General features: G+C 41.3%; 1 protein-coding gene across 3 annotated transcripts in view; it reads right to left on the bottom strand.

Moving 5' to 3' along the window:
* prex1 (phosphatidylinositol-3,4,5-trisphosphate-dependent Rac exchange factor 1) overlaps nucleotides 1-14,624 on the bottom strand; it is an 82,100-nt gene extending 67,476 nt beyond the window's left edge. For 2 of the 3 annotated variants that reach the window (XM_030423009.1, XM_030423012.1), the window contains exon 1: nucleotides 14,173-14,624. In XM_030423009.1, the coding sequence (XP_030278869.1) occupies nucleotides 14,173-14,316 (144 nt within the window). In that variant the 5' untranslated portion in view covers nucleotides 14,317-14,624. The remainder of the gene's footprint in view (nucleotides 1-14,172) is intronic. The other variant, XM_030423010.1, reaches the window with a different exon arrangement.
* Between the last annotated feature and the right edge of the window lie 1,698 nt (nucleotides 14,625-16,322).

The following is a 16,322-nucleotide window of genomic DNA, read 5'->3' as shown; positions in this document are numbered from 1 at the left end:
AAAAAAGGTCTGTGTCCTTTGTATAGCACACTACCTTTTTGTTAGCATTTTCACAACCCCACACCCCTTCCTCTGCCTTTATTTACAAATTATTGTACAAGGGTGTTTTCACACTCAAACCAACAAGAGCTTTTTTCAGGACCCGGGCTGTTTGACACTAGCGTCCGGTACATTTGCTTGAGTGTGAAACCTCTTGTTGAGGTCAGGTATAGCTCAGAAAAACACTCACAGGTCCACAACAAATGTGAAAGGCAGTCATTCTACGAGTGATTACTGACACCATTTTACCACTGTGGTATAAATGGTGTGGTCTGGCCAAGGTCTGTGCTTATAGGAGCCTTGTCACAAACAAACAAAATGTACCTCATTTACAGAAGCTGTACAAGATGCACAACTGATCCCAATTTCATGCAAAAAGCATTGACAACAACAGTACCAGTGTGATATAGTTAAAAAGCTGTTTAACAAAACTAGCACTTGACAAAATACAAGGTTAAATTCTAAAGTATAAGGCTGTACAATGAAATTTAAGTTCTTATGCTACTAACAAAGCAAAAAAATTATATAAATGGATGAATAAATCCTAAGTCTAAATTGTATCTGCATCTTAGTTATTTGCATGCACAGTTTTGTCATGAATGCATGTTGCACAATGTATCCGCAGCAGACATAACTCTCCCTGCCAGATGTCTGAAACTAGCCAGGGTCTGTACTCAAGTGGACGGAGTGTGAAACTTAGTCCTTACATCAGCTGGCAGAAAATCTGATGATGTGCAACTTGTAGAACTAGCACGTGAGAAGGTTGAAGTGAGGTTGGGGGATCCCAACATGCTTACTCACTGCCTTCTTTATTGCAACAATTTATGTGCAAGAAAAGCTGAAGACAAGGTAAAAAAACCCAAACTGCAACAGGAGAAGTATGCACGCATGCCTGTCAGTGTGCTTGAGTGTATGGCACGCAAACAGGAAGTGAAAACAGAGCAATCACACTGAGCAAAAGCCAACACTTGTATAGACATCCGAATCATTGACAAGAATGCTTTTTCTCTTTCAAGCAGATAGGCAGTGGTTCAACTCAGTAGGGGAAGGAAAACAAACAGTGTGCAGAATGAAGCAGTGCCTCTCGACACAAAAGCAGCAGATGTCAACTTTGGACAGGAAGTGTGGCTTTTGTGCAAAGGAAGTACATGACATGTTTGACTGGCCGCTAACTCAACTGGGTTCTAAGTAAAGTCTGACAGTTTTGTGCTGGCATGCAACCAAACTGTAACAAACAAATAAATCACATTGGGCTCAACTGCCACACTATAATAAGTCTGGTACGCTTTAAGACCAGTGATTCCACAATAACTAGTGGAAGACTTTGATGCAGCAAAGCAACTTTCTTCATTATTTACAGATTCACCAGTACCCAATACCTGGCAGGCTGCGTACTTAAAGCGAAACTCTCGCCAAAAAGCAACCGAGGCTTTATTTGGGATTGAATATGAGTCAAACCTTCGTGTGAAAGCATAATTACATCAAAATCGCAGCAGCTAACGTAAGTAGTTCAACAACCTTCTTTTTCATAAACTCTGTGTATACAAACAATGTTCTCAATGCTCTTGTTCATGAGTAGGGACCCTAGTGATGCTACGAGCAAAGTTTCATGTTGTGTCGAGCCTTCTTAGTGTTCTAAAAATAGCGATTTTGATGCTAGCATGTCTTGCCCCATGCACTCCCGTTCAAAATGAACGTGCCCAAAACCGAAACTACGGTAAATCTTAAAAGTGCCTCTTTCGTTGTAATTATGCTTTCACACAAAGGTTTGACTCATATTCAATCCCAAATAAAGCCTCGGTTGCTTTTTGGCGAGAGTTTCGCTTTAACATGATGGCTTGTTTGTATCTATGTACAACTACTCCACCTGCCTTAAATTGTCCCCCGTAAGTATTTTGAATTGAATTGAATTGAAAAAAAACACACCATGTCTAATCCAACATTCATCATCACCTGTCATCCCGGACAGTGGGATCACTGTTTAACACCAATAACTGGTCTCGTGTCATATGAGGCAACAGGCATCATCTCATATGACCAACAGCCAAAGGGTCAGATGTGGGTAAGGGGGGCTTGCTAAGTGTTGAGGTTTATCAGAGCGAAGAGGGGCCAGACATTAAGGTGTGAAGATACAGAGGGACCATATGTTGGTGCTGGTTCAGTGTCCGCTCTACTGGAGAGTAAGTAAGAGGCCTGCTGCCTTCACGTCTGGCTGGTCTGTCTATGAACAGAGCTTTCTACCTGCAGCTTAGCCAACTAAGTAACACAACCCAACAACAGCTTCACTCCTTTTGGTTAAGGTCTTCACTTTGGTCTTGAATCCTTATACAAATACCACCAAGTTTAAATCCTCATGATAGGGCTGGGCAATATGTCCTTAAAATAATATTGCTATATCTTTTTAGGCTATAACTTGATACTTCATTAATGCTGGCCAATAAAATTAGATATTGGAATAATATTGACCAAAATATATACAAGACAATACAATTTTTGATAAACAATTATCATTAATGTGGATTAAATGACTACATAAGCAAGGGCAAGTACTGGAACAAGTAGAAGAGCCTGGTAAGTTCAGAAAATGACATCACTTTACTGTAATGGAGCCATTAGAACCATTGTGTCTATATTTATTTCATATGACAACATAAAGATATGCTGTACAGTATAGTCTAATATCACAAAAATGATAAAACATCTATATAATTCCCAGCACTACTTAACTATTACAAATAATGTTTTAAGACAAGAAATGCTACACAGTCAATATTTCAATTGTTAAAAACCAGCAGGAAATAAATATTGAGAAGTAAGAAATTGCCATAATAGTCAAACTAGGTCAAGTTGTGACATGAGTATACAGTCAGGCACATAGTCACACTGCTGGAAGGGGATGTTGCCTCAAGGGTCCCCTCAGAATCAGGTACAGAGGATCCTTTTAATTTGAATGTTTACCTTTGGTAAGGCTTCTTCAAATTAAACAGGGATTAATGAGAAGATGAATGTCTGCAAGAACGTGGTCCCATGGCACCTTGACTGACATCTTGGAAACTGTGGTGGGGTTGTACAGGATTGCATATATACATACTGAAAGGTGACTCTAATGTTTGGTACAGTAGACAAGGAGGACATTTTCTAAAAAAAAAAGAAAAGTCCATTGCCGTGTAAGTGTCCGGGATTACAAGACACACAGGGGATTTCCTCACATTTTAAGTCAACAAACCAATTTGTGAACAAACATACTTGTTTACTAGATTTAGAAACATTTTCCTATATAATGTTTATTGACCTACTACACAGAGATTTATATTATAATTGGATTTAGATACAACATTGACATATGCCAAGCAAAAGTAATCCGTTTGCTTATGTTCATTAGCCTCCATCTGTTAAACACGCTCTTGTGTAAAAAACAAAAACAGAACAGAATTACTGATATTTGAAAATATGTTGATATTGTACTTCCTGTTGGTAAATTAACACTAACATGTGATACAGGGGACTTCAATGAGTTATGGCTGCATATAATGGATAGTGGAATACATAATGGAATTTTACTATGCAGCCTCATAATTAATTATGCTTATTGGTGGGACAATCAGATCGTCCCATCCTAAATTAAAAATATCCAACAGGATTACACTCTTCCTGAGTAAACTTAGACTCATTCTAGCAGCTTAGCCATAATGAGACCAAAGATGGCGGTAATGAAGATTGAACTGGGCGATTTTCCTGATTGCCCATGGCTACATCAGCACTCAGTTACAATGCTGGGCCATCTCTCTCAATTCAGCTATCTCACAAGAGACCCCGTATATCAAGCACAAGCTCTAACACTTGTCAGGGTTTTTCCAGCAGGCCCTGAGAGCCCCTTTTCAATTCGCTGCAGTTCCCACACCTACTGAAACAACCCGTAAACAGAATCACAGATCCACAGATTCAGGACTTTTCTATGCAAGTTCTCAGGTCACCAGCCTCAAACTCTCTACCCCTCCTTATCCAAGAGAAAACAACAACAAGCTCAAAACAATGTGTCCATTAAGGGTCTCTCTTTTTGGGGAGAGGATTGGGGTGGCCAGCCACAAACAGGGACAGGGCAGTTTTGGAGAGGGAATGGGGCCATTTTGGGGTCGACATGGCATGAAATTGAATAAATAAATGAAGAAATCCCCTCTTTGTAGCCTGAGTGCAGCAGAGCCAGAGAAAGGCCCGTGGCGTTGCCACAATGAGGGACCCCAGCAAACCTTTGCAGACTTCTTTCTCTCAGAAGCCGTAATTCACATCCCTCCCCAACCCTCCAAAAGCTCCCTCAGCTCCCCATCACCCTCCAACCAGTCCCTCGCTGTCTTCCAAGAGAAACCCTTTCTGGCAGAGCCAATCACCAAAACACAGAAGCTTCTTTGAGTCTTGTCCAGTTTTTTTTCTCCCACTTTCACCCACTTCCGCCTTGAAGGACTTTAAACTTCAGGACTCTTTGAGTAGCTCACATAGGCGGAAACTGAACACTAAAAGGGGGATGAGACAGTGTCTCACCCACAGAGACAGACAGTACTGGACACGAAACATCCTGTTAAAGACTGCCTACTCATCAATCCCACATTGGCCATGTTGCATTAATGGATGTATGATGAATATGGGAAACAAAGATTTTCAGCACTTGCAGTGAAAAATCTCTCGGCCTGGAATTGGCTCAGCAAGCCTTTTCAGTCCATCCAAATTCAGCTTTCAAAAGGTTTCACTGTTGCAAACATTTCAATCTTCTGAGCATGCCTTGTTTTCATAGGCCAAGTTGGCGTGAAAAATGTAAAACTGAGGAGGGGCATATTCACTATCTCATTCAGCTAGATGCTCCCACTTGCTACATGTTATTTATTTGTTTTAAAAACCTTCATGATAGCTCCTCTTTCTTGTTGTAAGGTCACTCATTACATATCAATAACAACAAAACACAAAGAAGCACCAAACTCTCATACGCCACATCTGCTTATGAAAATGCAGTGCAGAATATTTGAAACCTTTTAGTGTGCTACAAGACATGTCTTTTTGTTTGTTCCCTCATTTGTACACTGAATGTTAACAGCCAGCAGTTGCACATCTGCTTGGACCTGTAAATCTGTTAAAATGGTCTAATTTTACCTACATTTGACATGCTGAGATGGCATATTCTCTTCATGTGGAACATACAGCTTTCATCTCGGCTTAATAATCACCTAATTTCATTTCTACTGGAGCTGACACTCAAAGGTTTGTCAGTGAGTCCCTTTTTTCTAAGTGGCTTTCCTGTTGAGGGGTGACATGTGGTGATCAGGAGATAACATCATGGACCAGATTGCAGAGGCCATCTGGACATTTGGATGGGAGTTTCTGGTGCTGCAGACAGACGTCGATCACAGACTGGATCAGAGTGTGGTGAGTATGGTGTTGAGTGAGCCATCAGAGATGCGTGAAGCTTACGACCGCCTTTCAGGAAAAAAGATGTGGTATAGTGGATGACTTCAACTACATCCAGCTAGTGAGTTCCTATTTTCCAGAACACTTCCATGATGTCTGTACTTTTCTTTTGCATTCATATATGTGACATAACTGAGCAGAGCAAAACAAAACTTGGAATGCCACACCTTGACATTCAGCTGGGCAGACATAAACAGCGTCATGGGCACAAACGGAAAATGCTGGTAACCAAATTAGTTTCCCACACTACACAATAATGGTCATTTGGCAAAGCAGGGGGTAAGATCACAGATAACACCTTCTGGTTTTCTAACTTAAACTGTATTTATGAACCTGATAGAGAAAGTATTTATTGGACAGACAGAGAGCAGCTAGTTAAAGCTTTTTCTTTCTACATTTTTTTTTAAGTCTTCCTCTAGCTTTAAACACTGATGCAACTGACCTACATTCTATCTCAACTTCTCATTTTGGCAGCCGCTAATACAACGAGCGCCCGTGTTAGTTTCCACTTCTGAAAGTGATGCTTCAAAATAAACCATCTCAGTACAAGCAAAAGGACAATGGAGAGATAACAGAGGTGAAATCCTCATTTATACAAAAGAGCCCATTCACTCTCATATCCATCCTGTAAGTGTCATGTAAACAACAGACGGGGGAAAATATCCCCAAAAACTCTGTGGTAATTCATCATGTCAATGCATAGCAACATTTCCTAAAATGTTTCCCGTCAGCAAGTGAGAACAAAATCATCACAGTAACAGCACAAGCATGTATGACTCAAGCCTTTAATCATGGCATGTCAGTTGGCAAAAATGTCATCACATTGAACAAATGCCAAAATAAAAGCCCTTTAGCAACTAACCCAAGAATTTGTCAGCAGCTGTCGTGAACAGTTACAACAACATAGTCAGTAGCCTCTTTAACCACTGGGGTTAAATAACATAAACAGAAAAAGATCTCCACTACTTTGTAGAGTGAAATTGTTAATCTTAGAGATAACGTTTAACAAAGTGACAAACATGGCAAGATTTCAACATTAGCCATCCTTGTTTCTAACTCTTTAGACGTTTGGAGCAACATACTATGCGTCTTCCCACCCAAGCCCGACCGATATAATCAGCCATCTCTCATCAGCGATTTAGCGGTATCAGAGTATATGTTGTCCAATATAAGGCAATATGAAAATGTGTTTTTTACAAAATATTTTTTTAATTTCCAGTGAAAGTTGCTGTTTTACTGCGCTGATGTCATTTTCCATTATGCATATATATTACTACCACTTTTGGGGGATATTGCAAAATGTTCTATGTATATAAGAATAAATGCGAATATATCTAAGTTGGATTTTTTTTTCTCCCTAACCTCTGCATCAGACCCAAAATCCAGGTTGTCACACGCTCTATTGCCATTCTTACTCTGAACAAGGCATCATCAGACACACTTTTTCAGTTTTGTCACAACATGTATACCAACAGTCTTTCAAAGGATTTGGGAATGCTTGGCAGAACAAGGGAAAAATACCAAAGAGACAATGAACTGGAAAAGAAGCATCATTCATAGATCAACATCTCCATCCATGCACATCTTCCACAAGTAAGATTTTCAAGCCCACTCGCTCTTCTCAGTGATTGGATACACATTTTATTCAGAGGAATACATTTCAAATAAGATGGTTTAGATCAATCCATATTGCTTTTTTAAAAAAACTGCTTCTATCACCCTTCTTCTGGGACAATAGGAGACCTACTGTATGTCCGAGTGTGCCCGGTGTGGTGTGATAGTGTGTGCGTGACACTCCTTTACCCCATTGTGTTGTGTGAACAGCTTCCTGGCTGAAAAGCACACTGGTCATGCATTTACTCTGACCAGCCCTGAATGGCCAACATTTCAACAGTCGTGTCATCTAACCCAGGTTTCATCAAACATCTTTGCCCTACTCTCAACACAAAAGCTTATTGTAAAATTATCTTGTTGTATCTTGTTGTTTTGTTGATCAATGTTTCTCTATAGGGCAAATAACCTCTAACCCTGAGAGACGGCACACATCTGGTTGTATTTGAGAAAGCAAACAAACATTGTAAGCCTGCTGCCACAGCTCATAAACCAAATAGGAAGCTCCCAGAGGAGGTCTATGCCAAGTCTTTCTACAGGTATCCATCCTTCCTATTCATCCCTCAAACGTGTCTTCTCAAAAACATGCTGCAGTTAGCTCTTTCACCCAGTATCCAGCCTGAGAAAGTACTTGTCCCCACTATGTCCAGGTCATGATCTCCAAGGGGACATTAGCGATCTCATGTTGCTGCACTTTTACAATTCAGGTCACCTACTGTATCGTGTAACAGCCTTTTGAAAAGCACCTCACCGAGTCACTTTTCACATACACAGTGGAAGTGTCTCTTATTTGGTGTTTGCTCCAGTCATAAAAATGTCAACCATCAGTGCATCTGAAAAGTGTGTGTGGTCTGCATTCTTGACATTGCACAATCTGATGTTTGACACAGTGAAATTAGAAACCAAACACAATATCAACGACTTCTGGTTCATGACTTCCTTACCTCCACACACCTCAGATTCCACAGCACCCACTACTGAATAGATTCACTTCTTTAATTGCATAACCACCAACAGACAACCACTTAAAGACAAAGATTTAATCATAGTAACACCATTAACACCTTTTGTAACCAAAAGGATGGCAAAGTCCCTATCCACAGAAGACATCCTTGTATACTGATCATGACATACAGCTTTAATCCTATGCAAACTCACAGCTGTAAGAATCTGCAAACATCTCCTGTGAAAGGAGAGAGGTGGGAGGGGGTGGCGTTTTTTTTTTTGACATCATGCCTCCGGGTCTTACAGTGGTTTAGACTTGTTAACTTGAATTCTTAAAATTCTTGCTGCAGTCTTATGCTTCAAAGAAATGGCTTATCAACACACATGACTAAAAAAAGCAGAAAGATTAAGAAGTTGGAAACTGGCATTTAACCCCTTTTATGAAACATGCTACATTGTAATGACTTAAGTCTGGCACTGTAGCTGTACTGCAAGGTACCAATTGTCCAGAGTGAATGGATGGGAGGGTGCAAGATGAGAAGTTAAAACTATTATGTTATGTGGATGTATCAAAGGCAAGACAGTGGGTTATGCATTGACCTCAGGTTATTGTAGTGTGTAAACATTTTCGACAAGTGGCACTGCTTTGGAAAGAGAGGGGCCACATAGCAGTCTGAGTCTGACAGGTTGTTTTGAATACCAACATTAAATTTCTCTTTCTTTGCTTCAGTCTAGCACCAGCATATCTTCCTCAATTGGATACCACCTCCAGCTTTTGAAGGTTACACAATGAGACCCTCTATTTCATCTCTAAAGTTATACATCTTCTATACCACTTCCATATCGGAAAAAAAAACTCTAACACCGGATCACATTCAGTGAGAAAAGGTACAATCAAAATTCATTCCAGGGTCAAATGACTCTGCAGTAGTCATGGTGCCGTCCAGCTCTGACAGTCAGTAATGGAAACTTGACACCTGGATGGATGCTAATTATCCCCCCTTGCCTGGCATGTTGCTATAACGTGTGATCAAGTTATGGGTGATGGCGTGTAAATAGTTTTTCCACCAGTCTCAGTTCAATCAGCGCTCAGTCACTGTAACCTCTGGCACTAGCCCCCATTCTGCTCCCTACTGTTCCAAACGTGACACACTGTCTGCTGGGAAGGGGAAAGGAGTCAATCACTTCTTTAAGTGTATTCACCCACATTTAAAAAAAAAATAAAAAATACATATAAATGCTAATTTTGGTGTTAAATTGTATCCCTAAACAGCAGAGTTTAAAGTCCAATAATAATAAAATTCGAACCGGACTCCAGCAGTCTGCCACAGTAACTGTTCTACCTGCTGTTAGTTTCCCATTTCAGTATTGCTATATATGTGATCTGTGCCTGACTGTGTTCTATGACTTCAGCAGGGGGGTTGAGGTTGCAGTGAACTAAAACCACCACCATTGTGGCAAAGATGAGTTAAAATCTGAGGCTATTTATACCCTCCTAGCCCAGAGAAACTTCATACTGGTCTTTCCCACCAAGTAGGGTGGGCCGAAGAGATGGAACAGAGGAAGAAAAAACAGAAAGGAAAGAGGTAGAAACAGGGCTCAAGTTTGGAGAGGAAGCTCAAAGCTGGCTTCCTGCGTGTCAGTCTTCCAGGGCAACGGTCGGAAAATGCGTTTCTATGCATGTACATGTGTCTTCCTGTTTGCTCAGCAAGCCTTGTCAACAGCAACTACAGGTGGATGTATAGAAAAGTAAACAACAGCAAAGCAAGAAGTGTGAAGTAAACTGCACCTCTACAGTGAACATGCCGTCACAAACCAAAACACAATATCGTATATCCACACAAACACACTTCAGTATTAGACGTGTGTAATGTCACTTGTGTGTGGCCTGTAGCATGGGTCACAGGGGGCAGGGTTTCCAGATGTTTCCTATTATCCTGCGGCCCCGACGAGACCTTCCTGGTCACCCAACTCTGTGTCTCTCACTTCTCAGAATCTAGAAGGAAGGTCAAAAACTTCCACACAATTCCACTGTAGTCTTTGCTGGACAGGATTCACCAAGATATGGGTTAGTGTGGTCAAAAGTAAAAAAAAACAACAGATTTTATAAAGGCAAACCCCCATTTTTATGGTTTTGAAGGAAAATCCCTTACATCTACAGGGTATGACGTGACTGACCATATTCCTGTCACAGATAGCCTACATTTTGGTGGATCATGGCAGGGAAAATCCAGTTGCCTGGATTAAAATCAACAAAGCACAGCCCTGGAGAAAATCCCCTAATCTATGGCACTAAGAAATAATCAATTCAGACACAAACAAGAGAATTTGTTGCAACAAAAGCTTGAGGACAGCAGTCATCACCGTAACTTTGGCAATTGAAAAGGAATCAGGGACTGCTTCTATTCTACATTGAGAGGGCAATACATTTAGAGATTTGCAATGATAACACTGAGCAAAATGATTCCTCTAATCCCTCTTTTCACACCCCCAACCCCCTTCTCACCTCTTCTCCTCCCACCATCCCTACATGCTTCCCTACAGCACATTGGATGAGCTCGTTGGCATTGGTAATTGCCAGGGGATGAGTGACATGCTGAATGACTGAGATGCCAAAGCCGGCGATAACTATCTCTTTTGTGTGTCATTGCAATCATTGCGATTGAGAAGCGATGCTGCACAGGGGCTAAAGATCCAGGAGGTTGTAGAAAAGTACAAAGGGAGGTGGAGAATAAATCAGTGATAAGGCAACAGAGAATGATGAGGGCGGTCAACAGCGAGATGCCATTCATCCAGCTACTGTTCAATTTCTACCATGGTGGTGGGGAAAAACCCCAATGTTACTGGGGTGAAAAAAAATCGGATGCCTACAGATAAGGAATAAGCTGAGGGGGTCTTCATAAAGAAAAAAAACTGTTTATGGAAATTGATTTTTTACTTAAACAGACACTAAGTCATGTCATATCTTCGGCGCGGCAAATGCGGCAAATGTTTTACTCATCTAATCAGTATATCATATTCAGGTGTCAGTCTCATAAAATCAAAACGTCATTGTCTGCACTGATGTTCATCACAAAGGACCGGATGGTGGCACCAGGAGATTAGAAAGCATTGCAACCTCAAATCATGTTTGGGTTTCAGCCTTTAGTAAGTGAGATTCGCTTTTCTTGACTGGGGAAAACCTCTTACAGCCTAGCTCGTATTTCATATCTCTATTCCCCTCTGTACATGTATCGCTCACAAAATTTGCATGAATAAACCAAACATTCTCAGTGAGCTGTCAACGCGCATTCTGGGAAATGTAGGAGCTCTCCAACTGAACTGGACAAGGCCGGCTCAGAAAATGCAAACACTTGATGTGAGAAGAGTCACTTATCACAACTAAATACTACTTCACAAATAACTGCTTAAAGAACAATCTGATTCTATAACCGCTCACTTTTCATTCTCCATCACTGCTTGAGCCTCTTCACACTGAGAGACTACTCATCCCCAAACCCCCCCCACACTGAACCACTCTATATCTTTACTGAAACCATATGTTCTGAGCTCCAACAGCCAGACTTCCCTTATCAACACCACAGTGAGCTGCATGGTGACAAAGCCCTGGCTCCCACTGAGGGAAGGGGGGCAAACTAGGCTGGACCCCGGACGGAGAGCTTGGGGGGGATTTAGAGAGGATTGGAGTTGGTGGTGTGGACTGATGTTTATTTTCTCATTCTGTTTTGAAAGTCCATGAACTCCTTAAGCAATCTAAACTAGAGACTGATCCCCAATGCAACAACTTCCTCCATATGGGCGACTCAGCGGACGTTGAAAGCACAACATGTGCTTTCACATATAGGGTACATTAGTACAGAGCAGCATGCATCTAATACTTAAAATCTGAATTCATTGTTTTGAGCAGCATTTATTATCTAAGTGCATATCTGCATGATTTAATTAGTACTTATCTTACCATGAATTCTGACAGAAAACCCACAGGCTTATCATAAGAGGGAAAATATGGACTACATCGTGTAAAGGGCATGTTATGCAAAGACACAGGTGATAAGTAAATTTCTTTCAAGCCTGACCGTATCACTCCCCTCTGGCTACACACCGTATGGCTTAAATCAAGACATGCCAATTGATGTGATGATGGGGAGGAGCAGGGTGGAGGGCACAAGCACTGACAGCTTTCAGATGTTCTCAGGAAAAAAGAGCTCCCAGACTGCTCTGATAAATAATTGGGGCTTTGTCTTTATCATTATGCCGGAACTGGGTCTGGGGGGAGGAGGTCAACGAATGGTCCCTCCGCTGCCTGGTCTGTCTTGTAACAGGAGATAAGCCTTGGCTGGCTCTTGTCTAACAGAGAAAGGAAACAGTATCACAGAGGTTGGCCCCCAAAAAGATGCTTCTTTAAACAGAAGTACTCAAAAATAGAGAGGAAAACACAGCACACCCAGTATGCGAGGTGCTGGGGCTATAAACTGAATAAAAAAGCATTGGCACATGCAAATCAAATCTGAGCAAAGACCTTTTGTTTTTAATGAAAGTGTAGAATTTAAACCCATTCAGTTATCTAGTTCAGCTGCATGCATCATGTTGAAACTGCATTATGTCGGTATAGTTTCAGGAAAGTCGTGCTTCACTGATGCCTATAAGATCATTTAGTATCTTCGTGACACTACCGTCCCTACAGATGAACTGAATTATTTAAAAACTTTGAGGAAGTTCCTGAACACGAGACAGCACAAGACAAAGACGGAACCATGAACATGCTTGACAAATGCTTGCCAGATGTTGAAATTTAAAATGTAGAGAATCATTAGCATGCTAATAACAAACTTTTTTTTTTACAGCACGCAAAATGATAACAAACTGTTATTTTTTCAACATTCTAACCAGCAGGGTGGCAGAGCAAGTAAGAAGATAGCCTGAATCCCTGCCAGCTCAAGGGTGATGTTTTCTGGCAGCCCCTGACATTTGACCTTGTTTTGGTGGGGGGGGCAACGAAGGAGGGAATTTCCCTACAGCAAGCAATAAAGGTAAGAATAAAGTTGCATTATTGCTGTCACATTCAATTCAGCAAACTGAAAGAGTACCACACACGGGACTTTGCCTCAGCTGGAAGAGGAAACCACCTGCAATGTGCAAGCACCACACATGACAGGTCAAGGATGAGGGGAGGAGAAGGACAACGAAAGATGACAAGGAGAAGTGACAAATTGAATAGCCTCCTGCAGGTGGGAGCCATTTATACTGGCACTGTGCTAGTGGCTGAAAGGAGTGTGTAAAATTACCGGGACGTTCATTCATCAAAGGCAGCTGATGTACAATGAGTGAATAAGTAGCTGTGCTGCTGAAATGGTCTCTTATCACTGTCTGGGAAAAGGAGGTGTGGTGGTGTCGAAAGCTCATGAATATCCATTTATTTGTGAAGCCAGTGTGAATTGAGATCTCCTGCGATTGTTTTGAACCTGAGCTTTAACACACAATAGAGAGAGAGGTGTGAATGCTACCCCCAACATTCATGACCATGTGTGGCTGAATCTTAACAGTTAAACCAAGGAAAATGTTTTTCAAGCTACATTTATATTTCATTGACAAGAATAGGCTCAAATGCGGCGAGTTAGACACGGTTATATGAATGCTTACAACATCCCCGGCAGGATGTCCTCTTAGAGGATAAATGTCAACGTATAACCTTTGAATAAAGCTTAATTCTCTGACAACCCAAAGCTGTGTACCTTTAATAGAACAACATGCGATTAAAAGTTAAAGAGACCACCAGAAAAACTACCCTTGTGTACAAACCGCCACGCCAAACCCCATACGAATTGCTGGCGACTTAGCGTTAAACCCAGGCCATCATCTTACAGCAGGAGAACATATTTAAATATGAATTTTCGTGCAACCTGTACCAATTATTGTGTTACATGTGTGCCGAATGGGAGAGCATAACCTGTCACTTAATAAAAAACCACCAGTCGTCTAATGCAACGTTAATGTTGACCAAAAGGAAAGACAACTTTAAATTGGAAGATTTATGACTGGAGTTTGGTCCGTTCTTCTGCCCGTGTAGTGACAGAGATAGCGGAACGTGAACACGAGCACCGTGAAAGGTAATGTCACACTTACCGACTGAAGGAAGAGCAAAGTCCGAACATAATCCCTCTCGGTGTTCAGTATTTCATTTAAAACGCAAAGCCTGAGTCGCTGCTGTCGGTCCGAGTCCTTGACGGCGTGGATGCCGTTCTCGTGATGCCCGTCGTCCTCTTCCATGATGGTAATTCAACCCCCCAGAAAAGGTTGCTCTCTACAGAAATACTCTCCTTTTCCTAAGTATCCACACTTTGCTGAGTTGTCGCCTCAGTCCATTTTGCAGCGGCAGGTTTTCCCCCTAAAAAAAAGCCCTCGCGAGCGGTGATGCGCAACGCACCGCGCGCTGGAAATAAAGTTCGGCAAAAGTACCAAAAACACAAGCGGAGAGCCTGGATGTGTGGTCGCTACACCAGCTGAGGGCGAGCAGGGCAACCGTAGATCAGTACAGAGACCGGAGAGACGACAGAGATGTGGTGGAGGAGGAGGAGGAGGGACCCAGCGTCAACCACGCACACACACACACACACACACACGGGGGCCACAGCGCACTTCAGCTCCGAGCAGTGAGCACACAAACAAACAGCACGTTCATAAACACATCTGTCTGTACACCAAGAGACCCAAACACTGCACCTTAAATTGATTACTGTAGAACACCAATGTTTAAGTGGCTCCAAAGGAAACCAATTAATACAGCTGCACCGAACTGATTAAGCCTTCTTAATTAGTGTTTTTTTTAGGGAAACCTTAAACACTATAAGAGACTCAATTAGAACATGTAATAAAATACGAAAACAAACACGGTAATGCACATAAAGCAGCAGGAAAAAACTCACGTCCCCAGGCCACTTATTTATAATTTCATCTTTTTTTTCAGCCTTTTCTATAATAAAATGTAAGTAGGCTCATTTGTAAGATGGGCAAAGCCTTTAAGGCTAAGGGGATAGATTGATTAGCATTATACACATTTCCTAAATATGATGTTAATAGCATGAATGCAGCCTACCTTTCAATAGTTGAACTTTTCCTGAACATTTAGCTGCCATGTGCTGCCAAAAATGAAGAATTAAAAATATTACATTAAAAATAAAAACATACAAAGAGCGAATAAATTGGTGGCCAATATAATCGTTAGCATTATACCTCATTAGCTTGTTGGATGCGACATATGCTAGCAAGACAGACGTAACGGCCAGAAAGACAATATTTTAAAGAATTAGGGAAAATGTTACCTTGAATTTCTTCGAATATTATTTTTAATTGAGTGTTACAACTAATAACGGAGTGAAATATTATATAATAACTACTATGTTGCGTCAGTTAGCCCCGTGTTTTCGCCCCTACCTGTCACAACAGTCTCTCACCTGTGGCTAGCTTGTGAATATAAGAGGAAGGCGCCCTCTGGTGGATTCAGGCACAAGTGCTACTTTTGGTTAGAAAGAGCAAAAGTGTCAGCTAAACTGCTCCCGGGGCGCAGTGGACGTTGACTGTGGTACGTTAATGGGGGCGTCCATGAATAAAAACAAACGCACCCTTGAGCTTGAAGGTCTCAGGATACCCATTAAACTCGAGAACTATCGTTACTAACTGCAAATATTTTCGGTTACAGCACGTTAACATTTCACAACTTTCAGGACATGGAGGCACACCCACTGTCACAGGTGTCACCCGGAGCTGTTAACCGTGTTATCAAGTTAAATCCGGCATGTTCCACCACATTCATACACCACCTATAACACCGCAGGCCACATGCACTCCGTTTGTGGTGTTAATATTCACATCTGAACAACTGTGATGTCTGCTTCTGATTCTAGAGTTGCTCCTGGAGAGAAACTAACCGATCATTTAAATGTTAAAAACTAAATGTGGAGCTTAAAAGGGGCACTACATAGTTTGGCGGAAGGCATTTTAAGAGATTAGAAAACATCTTAATTTATTGATTTCATCACCCAATAAAGTAAATAAACAAAGAACAGCACTATTTCATACCGTTTTACTTTGTTAATGTTTACGGGACCCTTCTCAGCAGCTCTCTTGTTAGTGTTATGCAGTTATCTGGGGACCATATTTCCCTCGAGGATGGGTTGTTTAGACAGAAATATGTCAAATAATTATGTCTGAGTTTATAAAATCGCCCTGTTACTATTGTAAATAACTGTAATTTTCTCAGTTTACATTTTTTTCCC

The sequence above is a fragment of the Sparus aurata genome, chromosome 7 (assembly GCF_900880675.1).
Source record: "Sparus aurata chromosome 7, fSpaAur1.1, whole genome shotgun sequence".
NCBI lineage: Eukaryota > Metazoa > Chordata > Actinopteri > Spariformes > Sparidae > Sparus > Sparus aurata.
Note: the sequence above shows the minus strand (reverse complement) of the source record. Positions and strands in the feature narration are given on the sequence as shown.